This window comes from Salmo salar, chromosome 01, assembly GCF_965601325.2.
Source record: "Salmo salar chromosome 01, fSalSal1, whole genome shotgun sequence".
NCBI lineage: Eukaryota > Metazoa > Chordata > Actinopteri > Salmoniformes > Salmonidae > Salmo > Salmo salar.
In genome coordinates, this window is record NC_138291.1 from 9,920,665 (window position 1) to 9,943,875 (window position 23,211).

A 23,211-nucleotide genomic window follows, 5' to 3' on the forward strand; every position below is an offset into this window, starting at 1 on the left:
AGTACTCAGAATGAGCTTCAATCTGCCCATTGCCATTGGATTTTCACATGACAGATTAAACACTGGGTTTAGTATCTATATTGTAAGACAATGTTGTACTGTAGCTACAGTACATTCAGTCTGTAAATAAGCTGTGAGGGTTGATCATGAAGCGTTGAGGCTAATGCCGTTACATCCTCAGCCCGCCTATAGCTTTGTCTACTCTGGATTAAGGTTGGACCTGAAACGACACCCATGGTAATTTCCTGTGGCAGATTTCTTCTCAGTGAGTAGTGATGCGAGCGAAAATGGTTTATTTATGTCCTGGATACAGCTCAAGACGGAGCGGAAAGATTTCCCTAATAAGGGATACAAGAGGTTCCCAAAGGCAAGATGTTGCTTATGAACACGAGATAGGAAGATAAAGGGCCAGGAGTATTAAAAGGCATGCTATGAGAATTGTGATGATTGTTCCCAAATGAGCAACAAGGTATATTTACATTTTAGTCATTTAGCAGACGCTCCTATCCAGAGCGACTTACAGTAGTAAATGCATACATTTCATTTCATGCATTATTATTTTTTTGTACTGGCCCCCCCATGGGAATCGAACTCACAACCCTGGCATTGCAAACACCATGCTCTACCAACTGATCCACAGGGAACATATATTGTATGTATATATTGTGTATATATATATATATATATATATTGTATATTTCAGCAAGGGAAGTGTGAACTGTGAACAATATTTCACAATGAATCGTCACATCTGACCTTCAGTCTAGGATAGAAAGTAATGGTTAATAATTCAACTGTTCCATTTTTAATACCATTAGACCTATAGTTAGTTCAAGTAATTGCAAGCAGAACTGCAGGGCTTTCATCCAAGTATAGTTCCACTTCATTTTCCCTGGCACTGGCAGTTGGCTAGCTATTGTTTCTCTGCCCTTGTACCCGTAAGAAGATAATGACATTTTGCTGATGAATACTGTGCATGGTGCCATTTAAAAAAAAAAGGCATCTAAAAACAGACTAGGAAGGTGTGTTGCTATGGTTACTCCATCCATCTGCATGAAAATGTTTACCTATCTTATCTCACAATGAAATAGCATGTTGATTTTAATATGTAAAAAAAAAAAAAAGTTATTACAAAATCTCATTTGACCTTTTTCAGTTTAGACTGACAATCATCAAACTGTTATTTTCAATGTAACGTGTATGCGAAGGTATTTTCAGTCTAGACCAGAGGTATTCAAATCCCACCCTGGAGCTCTGAAGTACTGCTGGTTTTCTCTTCTACCTGATCATTAATTGCACCCACCTGGTGTCCTAGTTGTAAATCAGTCCCTGAATTACAGGGAAAGAATGAAAAGCAATGGAACTGACGTCAAGCTCCAGATTAGAATTTGAAGGGTCTAGACTCTCCTAATCTCTTTTCCAAATTAATTAATTTAATAACATGCCAAGTGAATCCCACCTGTATGAGATATATTACACTTAGACCACTAGTCACTATACTGGGTAGGACTACTGATAGACTACTAGTCACTATACTGGGTAGTCCTACTGATAGACTACTAGTCACTATACTGGGTAGGCCTACTGATAGACTACTAGTCACCACTGGGTAGGCCTACTGATAGACTACTAGTCACTATACTGGGTAGGCCTACTGATAGACTACTAGTCACTATACTGGGTAGTCCTACTGATAGACTACTAGTCACTATACTGGCTAGGTCTACTGATAGACTACTAGTCACTATACTGGGTAGTCCTACTGATAGACTACTAGTCACTATACTGGGTAGGACTACTGATAGACTACTAGTCACTACTGGGTAGACTTACTGATAGACTACTAGTCACTATACTGGGTAGTCCTACTGATAGACTACTAGTCACTATACTGGGTAGTCCTACTGATAGACTACTAGTCACTATACTGGGTAGTCCTACTGATAGACTACTAGTCACTATACTGGGTAGTCCTACTGATAGACTACTAGTCACTATACTGGGTAGACCTACTGATAGACTACTAGTCACTATACTGGGTAGTCCTACTGATAGACTACTAGTCACTATACTGGGTAGTCAGACTGATAGACTACTAGTCACTATACTGGGTAGTCCTACTGATAGACTACTAGTCACTATACTGGGTAGTCAGACTGATAGACTACTAGTCACTACTGGGTAGTCCTACTGATAGACTACTAGTCACTATACTAGGTAGTCAGACTGATAGACTACTAGTCACTACTGGGTAGTCCTACTGATAGACTACTAGTCACTATACTGGGTAGTCCTACTGATAGACTACTAGTCACTATACTGGGTAGTGCTACTGATAGACTACTAGTCACTATACTGGGTAGTCCTACTGATAGACTACTAGTCACTATACTGGGTAGTCCTACTGATAGACTACTAGTCACTATACTGGGTAGTCCCTACTGATAGACTACTAGTCACTATACTGGGTAGTCCTACTGATAGACTACTAGTCACTATACTGGGTAGTCCGACTGATAGACTACTAGTCACTACTGGGTAGGCCTACTGATAGACTACTAGTCACTATACTGGGTAGGACTACTGATAGACTACTAGTCACTATACTGGGTAGGACTACTGATAGACTACTAGTCACTATACTGGGTAGGCCTACTGATAGACTACTAGTCACTATACTGGGTAGTCAGACTGATAGACTACTAGTCACTACTGGGTAGTCCTACTGATAGACTACTAGTCACTATACTGGGTAGTCCTACTGATAGACTACTAATCACTACTGGTAAAATTAAACCATGCAATTTTCTTTTCCTACTAGCACTAACTTTGCTAATAACTACATTGGTGATGGAAAATAAACTTGCTACGATTGTGTTATGTTATTGTCTCACCTAGCTATCTTAAAGATGAATGCAGTACTGTAAGTCACTCTGGATAAGAGTGTCTCTGGATAAGAGTGTCTCTGGATAGTGTCTCTGGATAAGAGTGTCTCTGGATAAGAGTGTCTCTGGATAAGAGTGTCTCTGGATAAGAGTGTCTCTGGATAAGAGTGTCTCTGGATAAGAGTGTCTCTGGATAAGAGTGTCTCTGGATAAGAGTGTCTCTGGATAAGAGTGTCTCTGCTAAATGCACATGTGTGTGTGGAAAGTCTACAGAGTGACAAAGTTTTAAATGTTTAGGAAGAATATGAACTTGAATATTCTGTAAAAAAATATATATACACTGCTCAAAAAAATAAAGGAAACACTTAAACAACACAATGTAACTCCAAGTCAATCACACTTCTGTGAAATCAAACTGTCCACTTAGGAAGCAACACTGATTGACAAGGGAGGTCATACAGGCACGTGGAGGCCACACACACTACTGAGCCTCATTTTGATTTGTTTTAAGGACATTACATCAAAGTTGGATCAGCCTGTAGTGTGGTTTTCCACTTTAATTTTGAGTGTGACTCCAAATCCAGACCTCCATGGGTTGATAAATTGGATTTCCATTGATTATTTTTGTGTGATTTTGTTGTCAGCACTTTCAACTATGTAAAGAAAAAAGTATTTAATAAGATTATTTCTTTCATTCAGATCTAGGATGTGTTGTTTAAGTGTTACCTTTATTTTTTGAGCAGTATATTTCCTGTAATTCTTGAATTAGGCTTATGCATCTAGGCTGTATCACATGCGGCAGTGATTGGGAGTCCCATAGGGCGGCGCACAATTGGCCCAGCGTCGTCCGGGTTTGGCATGTAGGCCGGCATTGTAAATAAGAGTTGGATCTTAACTGACTTGCCTAGTTAAATAAAGGTTAAATAAATGTTAAAAAAATACATAAAACAATTTAACCAGGGATGAACAACTTTGATGAGGGTGTGGGCCCCCACCAATTCAAAAAATGTTTTGCCATTGGGCAGAGAGAAATGTTTGCAGTTTTTAATGTGATATCTGAGTGAGACTGATTTAACAAAATCAATGGGGGACCACCAGCCGGTAATTCGATCATGATAAATGAATTTAGCAATAAATAAATACAAATTGCTGACATGGCTCATTGACTAACTATCAATAACTTTTACACAACACGATAAAAACTCCTGATGCACAACCAAATATCGAAATTGCACCTTGTGTATTCTACTATTATAATTTGCAACAGTAAATTGACACCCCGATTGAGGGTTGGGGGGAATTGATCTGAGGGTGTTATGCTGCCCGCAGGCCAACAGTTGCCCATCCCTGATTTTACTTGTGAAAACACTGCATCAGCTAACTCACGTGCTTTTACGGGAAGACACGCCTCTGGTGGGCGTGCCTCAAGAGGTAAACACAATGAGCTCAACCTTGCTTTCTCTCTAACCACGACCACAAAATAGATCATTTATCCGATTTGATTTGAAAGCTTTTAGTGTGTTTTCCTACAACCCGTGAAAGACCTGTCCACAATGCGCAGCCCTCTTTGCGCCGCGGCACTTTTATATTTTCTGGTCTTTTCTTTAACATTTTTTATGAACAGTTGGCACCTCAGAGTTCATAAAGTAATATTTTCAAATGGAACTCTTCAGCAGGATTTTGTTATGGAGCGTAACGCGTTAGTTCATGAACTCAAAGAAAGACGCAAGGAAATCCTCCCTTTCCTCATCTATTCTGGGGTAGAGAGGTTGTTGGATGAATCCGTACATTTTGCTCAACATCAATCATTTGAAAGTAATACATTGGATATTAGTTTGGAGAATGAGAGTGAAGTTTCCATTGAATCTATTAGAACGAATAAGGATCATATTGGCTGTGAACAGCTTGCTGATATGAAAGCTGTGGATATCCTTGGTTCGGGTTATACCAAAATAGTGCTCAAAGTGGTGCTATCGGAGGGACATTCTGTCGCGTTGAAGACTGTGTACGACAAAGGAACTGACATGGGCAGATGTCTCGCGGATTTTAAAGATCCCTTGGGCTGTCACAAGCTCCTGTCTTTCAAACTGAAAAAAGAAATAGTTTTGCTGCAGAGACTGCAACATCCAAACATCATCAAGGTACGTGAAAAGGGGATTCATTGAATAAATACATAAATTGCCTAAGGAATAGAATATAACTTTATTGATCTCCATAGACTAAGGTATCAGAGGCTTACACAAACAACATAGCCCTACCTTAAAAAAAACATGACCTACAGTGTTAGAAAACTAGAAACTTTCAGCCCATCAGTGTGACTTAGTTGCCTATTTTAAAGAGCTATCCCGTTCTCTGTGTCTATTATGCTCTGCTGCATGTGTAAATTGGATGAAAAGCCTCAATCGACCTTCCCATGTATTTCCTCTTGAACTTCTCCTGAACTTGGGTCTCAGTTCTGCATCAGCAGCTGTAGGAGATACAGTGTCCCTCTGTTGGCTACTCTGCCCATTGCTCTAAAAATTCACCAAGTCAAGTTGCAAATTAGACTGTAATGGATTGATTAAATAGATTGTAAGTGGTCGTAACTGTAGTTGTAGGCTACTGTGATGACTACCTTGATGAACACACTTTGCTCCCGAGTGGTCGCTACATCTCAGTGCTTGAGGCGTCACTGCAGACACCCTGGTTCGAAATCCAGGCTGTATCACAACAAGCCGTGATTGGGTGACCCATAGGGCGGCGCACAATTGGCCCAGCGTTGTTCGGGTTTGGCCGGTGTAGGCCTTCATTGTAAATAAATGTGTTCTTAACTGACTTGCCTAGTTAAATAAAGGTTAAATAAATAAAATAAAACAGTTACCTATTCACCGTAACAGACCAAATAGAGCACATTTTACTGGTTTGTCCTGAGACCGTGTTGAAACAGTTATGCTACTTTCTCATAATTCTCTCCTGATGGTGCAGTATAACCTATTTCCCCCCTGCAGCTCAGAGGCCACTGTGAGGACAGTAAAGGGGCAGGTGGTATCACAGCCATCTTGGAGCAGGGCATCCCACTGCAGATGATCCAGCTACTACAGAGCCCCTGGGAGGAACGCTTTCGGGTACGAAGAACACTAGGCACTAGCCTCTCTTCTCTCTCGCGCTCTCTCTCAATTCAAAGGGCTTTATTGGCATGGGAAATACAGTTGAAGTCAGAAGTTTACATACACCTTAGCCAAATACATTTAAACTCAGTTTTTCACAATTCCTGACATTTAATCCTAATAAAAATTCCCTGTCTTAGGTCAGTTAGGATCACCACTTTATTTTAAGAATGTGAAACGTCAGAAAAATATTAGAGAATCATTTATTTCAGCTTTTATTTCTTTCATCACATTCCCAGTGGGTCAGAAGTTTACATACACTCAATTAGTATTTGGTAGCATTGCCTTTAAATTGTTTAACTTGTTTCAAACCTTTTAGGTAGCCTTCCACAAGCTTCCCACAATAAGTTGGGGGAATTTTGGCCCATTCCTCCTGACAGAGCTGGTGTCACTGAGTCAGGTTTGTTGGCCTCCTTTGCTCGCACACGCTTTTTCAGTTCTGCCCACAACTTTTCTATGAGATTGAGGTCAGGGCTTTGTGCCACAAATTTTGGAAGTTTGTTTGGGGTCATTGTCTATTTGGAAGACCCATTTGCGACCAAGCTTTAACTTCCTGACTGATGTCTTGAGATGTTGCTGCAATATATCCACATAATTTTCCATCCTGATGATGCCATCTATTTTGTGAAGTGCACCAGTCTCTCCTGCAGTAAAGCACCCCCACAACATGATGCTGCCACCCCCGTGCTTCACGGTTGGGATGGTGTCTTCAGCTTGCAAGCCCCCCCCCCCCCCCCTTTTTTTTCCTCCGAACATAACGATGGTCATTATGGCCAAACAGTTCTATTTTTGTTTTATCAGACCAGAGGACATTTCTCCAAAAAGTACGATCTTTGTTGCAAACCGTAGTTTGGCTTTTTTTTCTACACATTTTCTTCTCGTGTCTCGGGCTGTTTTCTTTTGATTTTCGCATGATGTCAAGCAAAGAGGCACTGAGTTTGAAGGTAGGCCTTGAAATACATCCACAGGTACACCTCCAATTGACTAAAATTATGTCAATTAGCCTATCAGAAGCTTCTAAAGCCATGACATCACTTTCTGGAATTTTCCAAGCTGTTTAAAGGGACAATCAACTTAGTGTATGTAAAGTTCTGACCCACTGGAATTGTGATACAGTGAATTAATTATAAATTAAATAATCTGTCTGTAAACAATTGTTGGAAAAATGACTTGTGTCATGCACAAAGTAAATGTCCTAACCAACTTGCCAAAACTATAGTTTGTTAACAAGAACAAAAGTGGTTGAAAAATGAGTTTTAATGTCTCCAACTTAAGTGTATGTAAACATCTGACTTCAGCTGTATATGCTTACATTGCCAAAGCAAGTGAAATAGATTATAAACAAAAGTGAAATAAACAATAAAAAATGAATAGTAAACATTACATTCACAGAATTTCCAAAGGAATAGAGATATTTCAAATGTCATATTATGGCTGTATACATATTATATACAGTGCATTCGGAAAGTATTCAGGCCCCTTGACTTTTTCCACATTTTGTTACGTTACAGCCTTATTCTGAAATGTATTATTTTGTAAATCATCAATCTACACACAATACTTCATGATGACAAAGCGAAAACAGGTTTTTAGACATTTTTGCAAATATATATATTATCCTTATTTACATAAGTATTCAGAAATGATTTGGAAAGGCACACACCCGTCTATTTATAAGGTCCCACTGTTGACAGTGCAAAAACCAAGCCATGAGGTCGAAGGAATTGTCAGTAGAGCTCCGAGACAGGATTATGTCGAGGCACAGATCTGGGGAAGGGTACCAAAAAATGTTTGCAGCATTGAAGGTCCCCAAGTACACAGTGGCCTCCATCATTCTTAAATGGAAGAAGTTTGGAACCACCAACACTCTTCCTAGAGCTGGCCGCTTGGCCAAACTGAGGAGTCAGGGAAGAAGGGCCTTGGTCAGAGAGGTGACCAAGAACCCAATGGTCATTCTACTCCCATCTCCACAGAGGAGATGGGAAAACCTTATAGAAGGACAACCATCTCTGCAGTACCACCAATCAGGCCTTTATGGTAGAGTGGCCAGACAGAAGCCACTCCTCAGTAAAAGACATGACAGCCCACATAGATTTTGCCAAAAGGCACCTAACGGACTCTCAGATCATGAGAAACAATATTCTCTGTTCTGATGAACCAAGTTTGAAATCTTTGACCTGAATGCCAAGCGTCACATCTGGAGGAAACCTGACACCATTCCTACAGTGAAGCATGGTGGTGGCAGCATCATTCTGTGGGGAGGTTTTTCAGCAGCAGGGACTGGGAGACTAGTCAGGATCGAGGGAAAGATGAATGAAGCAAAGTACAGTGAGATCCTTGATGAAGACCTACTCCAGAGTGCTCAGGACTTCAGACTGGGGTGAAGGTTCACCTTCCAACAGGACAACAACCCTAAGCACACAGCCAAGACAACGCAGGAGTGACTTCGGGTCAAGTCCCTGAATATCCTTGAGTAGCCCAGCCAGATGCCGGACTTGAACCCGATCGAACATCTCTGGAGAGATCTGAAAATAGCTATGCAGCAACACTCCCTGTCAAACCTGACAGAGCTTGAGAGGATCTGCAGAGAGGAATGGGAAAAACTCTCCAAACGTGTGCCAAGATTGTAGCGTCATACGCAAGACTCAAGGCCGTAATCACTGTCAAAGGTGCTTGAACAAAGTACTGAGTAAAGGGTTTGAATACATATGTAAATGTGATATTTCCGTTTTTTTTTTAAATACATTTGCAAAGATTTCATAAAACCTGTTTTTGCTTTGTCATTATGGGGTAGTGTGTGTAGATTGAGGGTAAAAAACAATTTAATCAATTGTAGAAATAAGGCTGTAATGTAACAATGTGGAAAAAGTCAAGGGGTCGGAATACTTTCATAATGCACTGTACGTTGTTGTAACAATGTGCAAATAGTTCAAGTACAAAAGGGAAAATAAATAAAAATTAATATGGGTTATATTTACGATGGTGTTTGTTCTTCATTAGTGGCCCTTTTCTTGAGGCAACAGGTCACAAATCTTGCTGCTGTGATGGGACACTGGTATTTCACCCATAAATATGGGAGTTTATCAAAATGTGATATGTTTTATTATTCTTTGTGGGTCTGTGTAATCTGAGAGAAATAAGTGTCTTGTATATGGTCATACATTTGGCAGGAGGTTAGGAAGTGCATCTCAGTTCCCACCTCATTTTGTGGGCAGTGCACATAGCCTGTCTTCTCTTGAGAGCCAGGTCTGCCTCCGGCGGCCTTTCTCAATTACAAGACTATGCTCACTGAGTCTGTAGATAGTCATAGCTTTCCTTAATTTTGAGTCAGTCACAGTGGTCAGGTATTCTGCCTCTATGTACTCTCTGTTTAGGGCCAAATAGCATTCTAGTTTGCTCAGTTTTTTTGTGAATTCATTCCAATGTCAAGTATTATCTTTTTGTTTTCTCATGATTTGGTTGGGTCTAATTGTGTTGCTGTCCTGGTGCTCTGTTTGTTAACAGAGCACCACGACCAGCTTTCTTAGATGAACCTGGAGAAGATCCCCTATCTGTAGGTGATGGGTTTGGGAATTGCTTCCTTTTAGGTGGTTGTAGAATTTATCAGCTCTTTTCTGGATTTTGATCATTAGCGTGTATCGGCCTAGTTCTGCTCTGCATGCATTATTTGGTGTTTTACGTTGTACGAGGAGGATATATTTGTATAAATCTGCATGCATAGTCTCAATTTGATGTTTGTCCTATTTTGTGAATTCTTTGTTGGTGAGCGGACCCCAGACCTCACAACCATAAAGGGTAATAGTTCTATAACTGATTGAAGTATTTTTTGCCAGATCCTAATTGGTATGTCGAATTTGATGTTCCTTTTGATGATGTAGAAGGCCCTTCTTACCTTGTCTCTCAGATCGTTCACGGCTTTATGGAAGTTACCTGTGGCGCTGATGTTTAGGCCAAGGTATGTATCGTTTTTTTGTGTGCTCTAGGGCAACGGTGTCTAGATGGAATTTGTATTTGTGGTCCAGGCAACTGGACTTTTTTTGGAACACCATTATTTTTCTCTTACTGAGATTTACTGTCAGGGCCCAGGTCTGACAGAATCTGTGCAGAAGATCTAGGTGCTGCTGTAGGCCTTCCTTGGCTGGGGCTCTCTCTCTGCCTCGCTCTCTTTTCTCTCTCACTCTGCTCTCTTTCTCACTTCGCTCTCTCTGCTCTCTCTCTCTCTTGCTGTCTCTCAAACACAGACACACTCAATCTCTCTCTCTCTCTCTCTCTCTCTCCTGCACTCCTCCTCCACATCCCTGGAGAAAGTGCTAATCAGGAACAGCCCGTCCCCTGGCTCCCACTGGGGCATACCTGGGGTGGATGATAGGGGGTTGGAGAGGGAGCTTGTCAAGTGTCAATGTGCAGCGGGTAGGACGGAGTCAGGCGCAGGAGACAGAACTGAGTAAAAATGTACTTTACTCGAATAAACCAACAAAATAATTCCACGCAGGGAAAATACTCCAGCTCACAGAAATAGCGAACACTTAACAACGAACAAACACACACAAAACCATGTGGGAACCAGAGGGTTAAATAGGGAATAAATAATAATGTAATGGAAACCAGGTGTGTAAAGACAATAAAGACAAAACAAATGGACAATGAAACGTAGATCGGTGGCGGCTAGAAAGCCCGGTGACGTCGACCGCCGCCCGAACAAGGAGAGGCACCAACTTCAGCGGAAGTCGTGAGAGAGCTGCTGCTGGGAAAATGACACTCTTAGCCTGGAGTGGATTAACCCAGTACCCATCTTCATTCCAACTGGGCCTGATAAAATACGCTGAAGGACAGATGTCGGTGCTCAGGGGGATCTTGAATGTCAGCCTCCTCTCTCACGCCTTAAGCCCTCTACTATTTTCTAGTGTGCGTAGTGTCCCATATATGTCTGTGTGTGTGTGTGTGTGTGTGTCTGTGTGTGACACTGATTGTCTGTGTGTGACACTGATTGTCTGTGTGTGACACTGATTGTCTGTGCGTGATACTGATTGTCTGTGTGTGTGTCTGTGTGTGACACTGATTGTCTGTGTGTGACACTGATTGTCTGTGTGTGACACTGATTGTGTGTGGGTGACACTGATTGTGTGTGGGTGACACTGATTGTCTGTGTGTGACACTGATTGTCTGTGTGTGACACTGATTGTGTGTGGGTGACACTGATTGTGTGTGGGTGACACTGATTGTGTGTGGGTGACACTGATTGTCTGTGTGTGTGCGTTTTGTGTGTGTGAGAGAACGTGCATGGATGTGCATGCGTATACGTCCAGAAGTGTTCCTGTTTGCAAGTACAGTATCAGCTCATTAGAATACATGGTGAAGAGTCATCAGGGGTACTAATTTGGGGATCCATGAAGGTGAGAAATGAGTAACAGTAATGGTGATGTGCCTGCTCCCTCAAAGCTTATTTGTCGCATACACAGATTATCATCATCATCATCAAATGTATTTATAAAGCCCTTTTTACATCAGCCGATGTCACAAAGTGCTGTACAGAAACAGTCTATGTTATGGAAAGAGCAGGTGTCCTTAATGTTTTGTACACTCAGTATATGTTGTGTATACAAGCTCATTCCCACAGAAAACTGCAGAGGGAAGCAGTACCATCCAGTCAGCCATCAGACTCCATTGCGAGACGCCTCACAGAGGATATTCAACCATAATTGCAAATCCAAGATCTCAATATCAACAAGGTGCACACTGATCAGTAAAGAGAAGAGAGACTAACATTCTAGAATGCTCCCTTTTTTCAGCACGGTTCTCACAGTGAGAAACAATAGGATTACAAGAGTGTTCTACGCTTTCTTCATTTGATCCAATTCAAAGTTGCCAATTATTTTATAAGACGAGAATTAAGTGGAGTGACTAATCTTAGCTGGTCTGAGAAAACTGATGAGACTTCCCTCCTTTATGCATACATTGGGCCATTTAAAAAGACACCAATCTGTAAGGCTTCTCTCAAGTGTGTATCCGTTGGTGTGTTTTTACATTTCCCAATCGGGAGAAACTCTTGCCACATTAAGAGAAGAAGTAAGGCTTCTCTCCTCTGTGTGTTCTCTGATGACCCTTTTAGCTCAGCTGTTGATAAAAAACAAAATCTACAGTCAGATCAGTGATAATGCTTCTCTCCTTTATGATTATCTTGGTGTCTTTTTAACTGGGCCAGTCGAGAGAAACTCTTTCCACAGTCAAAGCAGGAGTAAGGCTTCTCTCCTGTGTGTGTTCTCTGGTGAACTTTTAGGTCAGTTGATGTTGTGAAGCATTTTACACAATCAGAGCAGGAGTAAGGCTTCTCTCCTGTGTGTGTTCTCGCACACACACAGATTAGCAGATGTCAAAGCAAGTGTAGCAAAATGCTTGTGTTTCAGTAAATGTCTAACAGTACAATACTAATACACAAATAATCTCAAGAAAAAAAGAAAGAAAAAAGATAAGATATTAAAAAACATCAGAACGAGCAATATCAGAGTCCAGAATATAAATATGTGACCGACTGCCTCGACTTGAATGTAAATAATACTACAGTGCCTTCAGAAAGTATTCAGACCCCTTGACTTTTTCCACATTTTGTTACCTTACAGCCTTATTCTAAAATGGATTAAATTAATTGTATTCCTCATCAATCTACACATAATACCCCATATTGACAAAGCAAAAACTGGTTTTTAGAAATTTTAGCATGTATTAAATATGAACAACAAATACCTTATTTACATAAGTATTCATACCCTTTGCAATGAGACTCGAACTTGAGCTCAGGTGCATCCTGTTTCCATTGGTTATAGAAACAGGATGCACTTGACAAACCTTGAAGACCTGCATTCAACTTGACAGAGCTCGAGAGGACCCGCAGAGAAAAATGGGAGAAACTCCCCAAATACAGGTGTGCCAAGCTTGTAGCGTCATACCCAAGAAGACTCAAGGCTGTAATCGCTGCCAAATGTGCTTTAACAAAGTACTGAGTAAAGGTTCTGAATATTTATGTAAATGTGATATTTCAGTTTATTTTTATTTCAAATACATTTGCCAAAAAACCTAAAGACCTATTTTTGCTTGTCATTATGAGGTAATGTGTGTAGATTGATGAGGGATTTAAAAAAAAATCCATTTTAGAATAAGGCTGTAACCTAACAAAATGTTGTAAAGTAAAGGGGTCTGAACACTTTCCGAATGCACTGTAGATATCCTGTAGGGCAGGCAGTGTGCTCCCGGTGACGTGTTGGGCTGACCAAACCACTATCTGGAGAGCCCTGTGGTTGCGGGCAGTGCAGTTGCCATACCAGGCAGTGATACAGCCCGACAGAGTGCTTGTGAGGGTCTTAGGGGCCAAGATGAATTTCTTCAGCCTTTTTAGGTTGAAGATGCACTGTTTGCCTTCTTCACCACAGTATCGGTGTGGGGGTACCATTTCAGGTACTCAGTGAAGTTTTTAACCTTCTCCACAGCGGCCCCATCAATGTGGATGGGGGCGTGCTCTCTCTGCTGTCTCCTGTCGTCCACCATCAGCTCCTTTGTTTTGTTGACGTTGAGGGAGAGGCTATTTTCCGCGTATCGCGCTACCAGGGCTCTCACCTCCTGTCTGTAGGCTGTCTCGTTATTGTTAGTAATCAGGCCTACCACTGTTGTGTCGTCAGCAAACTAGTTGATTGAGTTGTAAATGTGCGTAACCACACAGTTATAGGTGAACAGAGAGTACAGGAGGGGGCTGAGCACGAACTCCTGTGGGGCCCCCGTGTTGAGGATCAGCATGGCAAAGGTTTTGTTGCCTACCTTCAACACCTGGGGTCATCGTGTCAAGAAAGTCTAGGACTTAGTTGCACAGGGAGGTGTTCAGACCCAAACCCCTGAGCTTAATCTGGAGCTCCCGAGTGGCACAGCGGTCTAAGGCACTGCATCTCAGTGCTAGAGGTGTCACTAGAGACATCCTGGTTCGAATACAGGCTGTATCATAACCGGCCGTGATTGGGAGTCCCATAGGACGGCGCACAATTAGCCCAGCGTTGTCCGGGTTTGGCCGGTGTATGCCATCATTGCAAATAAGAATCGGTTCTTAACTGATTTGCCTAGTTAAATAAAGGTTCAATTTAAAATAAAAAAAGCTTGGAGGGTAATAAGAAGGCTGATTTGTAGTCGATGAACAGCAATATCTTTTTACTTTTTATTTATATATACAGTTGAAGTCAGAAGTTTACATACTTTTAGGTTGGAGTCATTAAAACTAGTTTCTCAACCACTTCACAAATTTCTTGTTAACAAACTATAGTTTTAGCAAGTAGGTTAGGACATCTACTTTGTGCATGACACAAGTCATTTTTCCAACAATTGTTTACAGACAGATTATTTCACTTATAATTCACTGTATCACAATTCCAGTGGGTCAGAAGTTTACATACACTAAGTTGACTGTGCCTTTAAACAGCTTGGAAAATTCCAGTAAATGATGTCATGGCTTTCGAAGCTTCTGATAGGCTAATTGACATCATTTGAGTCAATTGGAGGTGTACCTGTGGATGTATTTCAAGGCCTACCTTCAACCTCAGTGCCTCTTTGCTTGACATCATGGGAAAGTCAAAGAAATCAGCAAAGACCTCAGAAAAATAAATTGTAGACCTCCACAAATCTGGTTCATCCTTGGGAGCAATTTACGAACGCCTGAAGGTACCACGTTCAACTGTACAAACAAAAGTACGCAAGTATAAACACCATGAGACCAGTCAGCCGTCATACCGCTCAGGACGGAGATGCGTTCTGTCTCCTAGAGATGAACGTACTTTGGTGCAAAACGTGCAAATCAATCCCAGAACAACAGCAAAGGACCTTGTGAAGATGCTGGAGGAAACCGGTACAGAATTATCTATATCCATAGTAAAACGAGTCCTATATCGACATAACCTGAAAGGCCGCTCAGCAAGGAAGGAGCCACTGCTCCAAAACCGCCATAAGAAAGCCAGACTACTGTTCGCAACTACACATGGGGACAAAGATCGTACGTTTTGGAGAAATGTCCTTTTGTCTGATGAAACAAAAATAGAACTGTTTGGCCATAATGACCATTGTTATGTTTGGAGGAAAAAGGGGGAGGCTTGCAAGCCAAAGAACATCATCCCAACTGTGAAGCACGGGGTGGCAGCATCATGTTTTGAGGGTGCTTTGCTGCAGGAGGGACTGGTGCGCTTCACAAAATAGATGGCATCATGAGGGAGGACAATATATCCACATAATTTAAGCAACATCTCAAGACATCAGTCAGGAAGTTAAAGCTTGGCAGCAAATGGGTCTTCCAAATGGACAATGACCCAAAGCATACTTCCAAAGTTGTGGCAAAATGGCTTAAGGACAACAAAGTCAAGGTATTGGAGTGGCCATCACAAAGCCCTGAACTCAATACTATAGAAAATTTGTGGGCAGAACTGAAAAAACATGTGCGAACAAGGAGGCCTACAAACCTGACTCAGTTTACACCAGCTCTGTCAGGAGGAATGAGCCAAAATCCACCCAACTTATTGTGGGAAGCTTGTGGAAGGCTACCCAAAACGTTTGACCCAAGTTAAACAATTTAAAGGCAATGCTACCAAATACTAATTGAGTGTATGTAAACTTCTGACCCACTGGGAATGTGATGAAAGAAATAAAAGCTGAAATAAATCACTCTCTACTATCATTCTGACATTTCACATTCTTAAAATAGTTGTGATCCTATCTAGCCTAAGACAGGGCATTTGTACTAGGATTAAATGTCAGAAATTGTGAAACTGAGTTTAAATGTATTTGGCTAAGGTGTAGGTTAACTTCCGACTTCAACTATATATATATATATATATATATATATATATATATATATTTTACTTTTTACCCCTTTTTCTTGAAATCCAATTGGTAGTTACAGTATTGTCCCATCGCTACAACTCCCGTACGGACTCGGGAGAGGCGAAGGTCGAGAGCCCTGCGTCCTCCGAAAAACGAGCCTGCCAAGCCGCACTAGTTCTTGACACACTGCTCGCTTAACCCGGAAGCCAGCCGCACCAACGTGTCGGAGGAAACACCGTACAACTGGCGACAGTGTCAGCGTGCATGCACCTTGTCCGCCACAAGAGTTGCTAGAGAGCGATGGGACAAAGACATCCCGGCCGGCCAAACCCTCGCCTAACCCGGACGACGCTGGGCCAATTGTGCGCCGCCTCATGGGTCTCCCGGTCGCTGCTGGCTGCGACACAGCCCGGGATCGAACCCGGTTCTGTAGTGATGCCTCAAGCACTGTGATGCAGTGCCTTAGACTGCTGCGCCACTCGGGAGGCCCCAATGATGGAGCAAGTGGGGACAACAGACTGGTATAGTGAGAGATTGAATATGTCTGTAAACACTCCAGCCAGCTGGTCTGTGGACCCATGTTGGGATGCCGTCTGGGCCGACAGCCTTGTGAGGGTTAACATGCTTGAATGTCTTAATTACATCAGCCATTGGGAGCACGCAGTCCTCGTCTGGAGATCGGGAGTACACAGTCCTCGTGAATGGCGGGGGCCCACGTCGGCAGCTCGGTGTTGTTTTCCTCAAGTGGGAAAAGGTGTTTAGCTTGTCCAGGAGTGAGGCATTAGTGTTCCCGATGTGGCTGGCTTTCTCTTTATAAACCGTGATTGTCTGGAGTCCCTGCCACAATCTCTCGTGTCTGAGACATTTAATTGCAACTCCACTTTGTTCCTGTACTGTCGTTTTGCCTCTTTGATTGCCTTACGGAGGTCATAGCTGGTCTTTTTTCTACACGTCTATGTTCCCAGTCCTCTTGCCATGGTTAAATGCGGTGGTTCACACATTCATTTTTGCGAGAATGCTGCCATCTTTCACAGGTTTTTGGTTTAGATAAGTTATAATTGTCACAGTAGGAACAACATCCTCTATGCACTTCCTGATGAACTTAGACACCGAGTTAGTGTACTATCCCTAGAGGCGACCCGGAACATTTCCCAGTCCGTGTGATCAAACACATGGTGAAGAGTCCCAACTCTTCTTTTTATAGTGCTGCACTGAGAGACATTCATGAAACTGGACGGGTTATGGGGGCGGCAGGTAACCTAGTGGTTAGAGCGTTGGGCCAGTAACCGAAAGGTTGCTGGATCGAATCCCCTAGCTAACAATGTAAAAATGTGTCTTTCTGCCACTGAGCAAGGCAGTTAACCCAATATTCCCCGGGTGACGAAGACGTGGACGTCGATTATGGCAGCCCCCCGCACCTCTCTGATTCAAATGTAGAAGACACATTTCAGTTGAATGCATTCAGTTGTACAGCTGACTAGGTATCCCCCTTTCCCTTACTGCTCTTAAACCTCTAACCCTGTAATTGCACTTGTAACAACACTGTATTAGTAAGATGTTAGACGTTAGTATTTTCTTGCACACATTTTTTACATACCACAGCTGACAGTCTAAACAATACTATCACATATGATGAAATCATCATCATGAATTACGATGTACATGACATACATGTCAATGAACAACAGAGTAGACCATGACAACCATAAATTCAACAACATCATCAAACCTGCACATATTTTACCTCAGGTTTGTTTGGGCTTGGTGAGGCTCCTCCACTTCCTCTCCCACTCCCCTCTGGGCTCCGTGGCTCTGTTGGACTTCCAACCCCGTCAGTTCGTCATGGTGTCTGGGGAGCTGAAACTAACAGACCTAGACGATGCTAGTGTGACAGAGCCCACCTGTCAGACGGACCAGGACTGTGTCTTACAGTTCCCCCTCCGCAACTTCAGCCAGCCCTGCTCGGCCCAGGGAGTATGTGAGGGCCTTAATGAGATGAGGAATCTCTACAACGCCTACAGGTAATACAGCTAGCTGCACTCCCATTGCTAAGCTTAACACCGGTAAAAACTATATTTTATAGTGTTTTGCAAGATTGGTGAGATGTAGTCATTTCATTGCTAGTTTCTCAGACCCAGATGAAGTTAAAGCTTATCCTACAGTAATAAAGAGCTCAATGGAGAATCTTCATTGAAAGTGAATTTAAATTCAGTTATAGGCTTAATCTAAGTCCAGGAAACCAGCCCCTTAGTAAAAAACAAGCACCATTGGTAAGGTAGGTGTTATGTTGCATTATAGTCCCACTCTTTGTTGGTTTAGTTAGATCAGACCTCGCTTTGTTCCATTTTGAAGACTATATGTATTCACTAATGATCCTGACAGGTTTACTGCACGTTTGTTGTGATGAGTCCACATTGCGCGACATATGTGATGGGACTTGTCTGAATGAGAAGTGTTTCTTTTCCCCCTCCCCAGGTATTTCTTCACCTACCTGTTGCCTCACCAAGCCCCAGCTTCTCTGAGACATCTGGTGGATCACATCATGAACTCAACGGGTGAGGACTGGAGTAGACTGAACATTAGTGATGGGTGGGCTCGATACAGTTACGTATCGGGATATTATTTTTGATGATATGACGTATCGCATTGTTTTGTCAATATCGCAGTATTATTTTTGCGCTGGTTGGCTGTACCTGCACAAACTAGTATTTTTCCTTCATAGCTCGTTCCCCATCTTCTTTTTAAATAGGGAGCCAGTTTGCTTTCCAAACATTTATTTCCATGACTGATCAAAACTAGTTTTCTCATGGCTCTCTCTTGTCCCTCTGCAGCAGACATATGGTGAGCAATGTGTTTGGAACATCGAATCGCAAATAAAATCACAGTATAGAATCGCAATACCTATAGAATTATGAGAATCGCAATACATATCTTATCGGCACCTAAGTATCCAAATAATATCGTATTGTGAGGTCCCTTGCAATTCCCAGCGCTACTGAACATGACCCGCCATTACTATTATACATCTGGAAAGACATAATATGGCCTTTTCATATGTTAGAGCCCAGAGTTTTTCCCTAAAACTGTAGGCCCTGCACTTTGATGGGATTTTTATGGCCAAATAACGTCTTAAAATGAAGCACATTAATCCGCTTTACAACAGGTGTAAAGCCTAACCGGCATACATAAGCAGCACGTGAGTCGTAAATTTGGGGAAGATAATTTTCACCATACAAATGCCCGTTTATAATAAAGCATTGCATGCGTAATCACATTTGCGGTCACTTTTGAGAACAGTGTTTTCCCACTAATTGATTGCATTTTGGATCATTCTTGCTTATAGCCTACTGCCATGTGCGCATTGCTGCACTTATAATGTGAACAAATAGCCTAATAGTTTATCAACATTTTAAGCTAAACGTTCTGATCTGTTGCATCAGCCTCATTGCTTTTAAATGTTTTTTTGGATGCGAGTGGTTGTATTAATTTGGGATCTATCCTATCCCACAACTGTCCTAGACTAAGTTTGGAATATTTCTCTCTCAGACCAATAGATTAGGTCAACATTTGTACTTGTGGGAGAGTAGATTGACATAGGCCAGTGCTTTTGCTCTATGTTAGGCCTATTCATCTTGTTGGTTGACGAAAGTAAATGTGGATAGTTCTTCTAACATATTCAATATGCGCTTCGGAATTCAATGAGGGACGCGCGCAGTTGAGTCCCCGATGTGTCTGTCTTCGCTTGGAGTCTACTTCAGTGCTGAGATGCCTGTGAGAAGGACCCAATCACGTGACAGGCATTGGCTAATAAGAATTGAGATATCTGAGTGAGCCATGTCAGTGAGAAGTTCTTTGGAGCACCGTGATTGGCACCCAGGAGAAGGGAATTGTTTTTTATTTTATTTATTTAACCTTTATTTAACTACTGTAGGCAAGTCAGTTAATTAAGAACAAATTCTTATTTACAATGACGGCCTACCCCTAAATATAATTATTATATTCAGCCCAAGGGCATAACGGCCACTTTGGCCACAAAACGCTGGGAATTCGAGGCCTAGTGAAAATATTATCAATGTTTGCCAAATTGTGAATGAGAGACTGATGAAGTGTATACAGCCTGCGCAAAAAAAACTAAGCAGAGCTCATGCCTTTCATGCAGCCTTAGAATGTAATAAAAATCTAAACATGTAGCCCAACATTTGTATCACAACTAAAGTTGCATAAATAACTCAAAATTAAGCACATAGAAGAACCTGTTCCTTTGTTAACCGCTCAACACAGAATAGCCGCATGTGTGCGCTTCCTCGGAATTCATTTGGAGAATATATCCTTTCTATTTTATTCAGCTTTGTTCAATTGTATTCTTCATACTATGAGATAATGACATGGAATTCTAACCAAATCTTGTCTGCTAAGTGAACTAGTGTATGCCACAGCCATGTGGCATAGCCAGATCAGGGCCTAACATATGTTATTCTGAAATGGACTACATTTTCTTCATATCATGTTTCTTTAGACCTGTCTAAAATAAATAATGGATTTAATGTGACGGTGTAGGCTATATTACATTGATTTATTAGACCTTTTTAAATGTAGATGTTCCAAAGGTCTCTATCAGTGGCTTGTAGGCTATGTGTGGAAGCCAGGAGATGCTAAACATGTTTGTTAATTAACGGTCAATTACCGTGAGACTGGCAGTTATTAGCTTGACAATCACCAGCTGACAACATTTCATGATCGCCACAGCCCTAACTACAGTAGGGCCAGGTGTTTTGACCGACCTCATGGGCCTGCCTGACCAGGGAAAAACTCTTTGTTCACATTTGTGTGGGAAAGTAGTTTTGTTCACATATAACCAAGCATATGACTAATCCCAGTGGTGTTTCCCCTCATGCCTTTCCTGTGCTGACCTGTGTTTCTCCAGGAGAGATGAAAGGTGACGTGGATGACACATTGGAAGCCTTTGAAGACGTGCTCCATCTGTACAAGTCCGGCATTCACCTGGACAACATGCCTCCATCATTAATCAGAGGTAATGTGCTATGTCTTACTACAGCCTCTGGTCTAAATGGCTTTTACAGTGCTCCAGACCCCTCCCCTCCAGCCCTTCACTCTATGAAATATTAAGAACTAAAACGACTGGCTTAGATCCTGCAGTGATATTTCCATGTTCCAGCACTGGGTTATGCAGCTGCATTGTGAATAGTAATCATCGTAAACCTGGAAAGTAGACTGAGCGGACTGAGCCTGGAAATATTAAGTAATGTTTTAGACAAACAGTGTTGTCATGTATTAACACTGCAAGCAGCTAGGTTCTGGCTAATGAGTTCTTTAATGAAACTGTAACTGTCCAGTACCTGTGTTCAGTTATAGGCTAAATGGATTCCTGGGCCTAGAGGTCTTATGAATGGTCTCTGTTGATTTAGCATCAAGTTCAATTTTGGAACTCCATAGACTGAGGATATACAGAGGAGATTCATTGTCCAAGACCTAAAAAACAGATAAACCTAATGTCTCCCCTTTTTTTCCAGATGATTTGTTCTACTGATTGGGGCCCCCACAACGTCTCTGAAAGACTCTGGTGTTTCTTCTCCCCCCCCCCCCTCCCCCCATTAGATTATGCAGTCATGAGAGGCATCAGCACCTCTGGAAATATGGAATCCAGATGCTGGCCCTCGTACAACCACCAAGGCTGCATGCTGTCGGTGCACAGCGCCAAGGAGGCGGCCTTCATCTGTAACTCCCATCCTCAGTGCACTAGCTTCAGCCTGAACAACCAGAGGACGTGGACAGGTTAGTGTCACTCATTGTCACCCTTGAGACTTTGACTGAACCGTGGTTGTCATCAGGGGTGGAATTGGAAAATGATGCTTTGGGAAGTCAACGATGTAAAATGCCTAATTTCACCTTTTAAAGTCACATTTTTACAGATCAAAATTATATCAATTTGGAAACTCCTTGTTGTCATTAAAATGCGTAAATCATTCACGTTGAATCCCCTTAATGCTGACTACTTTAAACCTGATATCAAGATCCAGTTCAGATTTACTTTCATTGAAGAAGAACTTAGCTTTTTTCTCATTTCTTTATCTTTGCTTGTCTGCAGGCCGGCTCCTTGCCTCATTCCGAAGCGGTTTCAGCTATCTGGTTCCAGATGTGAACTCGGAGGTGTATTTGAAAAAGACCAAAGCCTCACCGGGAACTACGGTATAAGGAGTGAGACAACGGGAGTTGGGAAAATGGGGGGGGAGGTTGTTTTTGAAGAAAATAAATTAATGTGATATATTTTATAGGGCTTTTTCTCAGTGACTCGTTTGATCTGGCTGCCAGATTTTCCCTTCAGGTATAATTATGAAGAAATTGTGCCCTCTCTGTTCCCACCTCTGCCTTGTGTGTTGTGTTTGCGAGGCTACATGGAGCCAATGGTAAGACTCCAAGCCCCTCTCTGGGGGGGGGGGGGGGGGGGGTGAAACAAACTCTTATACAAATACACTTTGATGATAATGCGCCCTGTGGCTTACCGTAGGAATACAGGTTTGTGCGTCGAGGGCAGCGAATGGTAACAAGCATAGATAGATATATATATATATATATCTATCACAGCAGTCGGCCTAGATGATCACAACCATTTCGTTCCCTCGTAATGGTCTTTGATTTGAATGCCAAGTTAACTTAACTTGGCATTCAAATCAAAGACCATATGTGATGCTAAAATGGAATTATCATTGCATTGTTTGTGTTTTATTTTGTACACCTTGTGGGTGTGAACCTGTAACTTTTTTTCAATGAAAGAGATTCTGTTCAATGATTACTTGCTGTTCTGAACTTTTAATATGCTTGTTTTAATTTGTAATATTGTAAGTGCTTTGATATATTGTGTTTTGGAGGAATTGATCCCGTCTCTTCTCCAACCAGCCAATCACACTTCACACTAATGTGTTGGCATGTGTATGCATTCCTTTCGGCACCCTCTCCTCTCAATCTGTTACCCACTTCAACGGGGGCAGATCCCACGACATATTGTGCTCCGCCAAGTTTGCACAAAGCCCAGGGAATGCGTGCCAACTTGCCAGGTCATTATAGGGCTTACATGTAAATGCTCCTTGTTTTCAGGCCCTTTCTCATGGAACAGGTCCATAATACTAAGGAGCCCTGAGAACAATTCAAAGTAAATCTCTTGTTCGCACACGAATGGGACCAACCATCTTCCCTGTTTGGGAGAGCTCCCGTGAGTTCCATTGAGAGGAGGAGGTATTGAATGCAGGTATGCAGAGCCAGAGATGAGCCAAGATCGGCCTGGGGGTTGGCCTGGTAGAAGCAGGTTATGGAGGGCTACG

The 23,211-nt window shown here is 42.0% G+C and overlaps 1 protein-coding gene across 1 annotated transcript; it reads left to right on the forward strand.

Annotated features, from left to right (window-relative positions):
- Positions 1–4,259: 4,259 nt before the first annotated feature.
- On the forward strand, positions 4,260–22,685 carry LOC106608828 (extracellular tyrosine-protein kinase PKDCC). The gene is made up of 7 exons (XM_014207030.3): positions 4,260–5,026; positions 5,873–5,989; positions 17,624–17,895; positions 18,350–18,429; positions 20,799–20,906; positions 21,491–21,667; positions 21,981–22,685. The coding sequence occupies exons 1-7, from the start codon at positions 4,439–4,441 to the stop codon at positions 22,085–22,087; spliced, it is 1,449 nt and encodes a 482-aa protein (XP_014062505.3). The 5' UTR covers positions 4,260–4,438; the 3' UTR covers positions 22,088–22,685.
- The last annotated feature ends 526 nt before the right edge of the window (positions 22,686–23,211 follow it).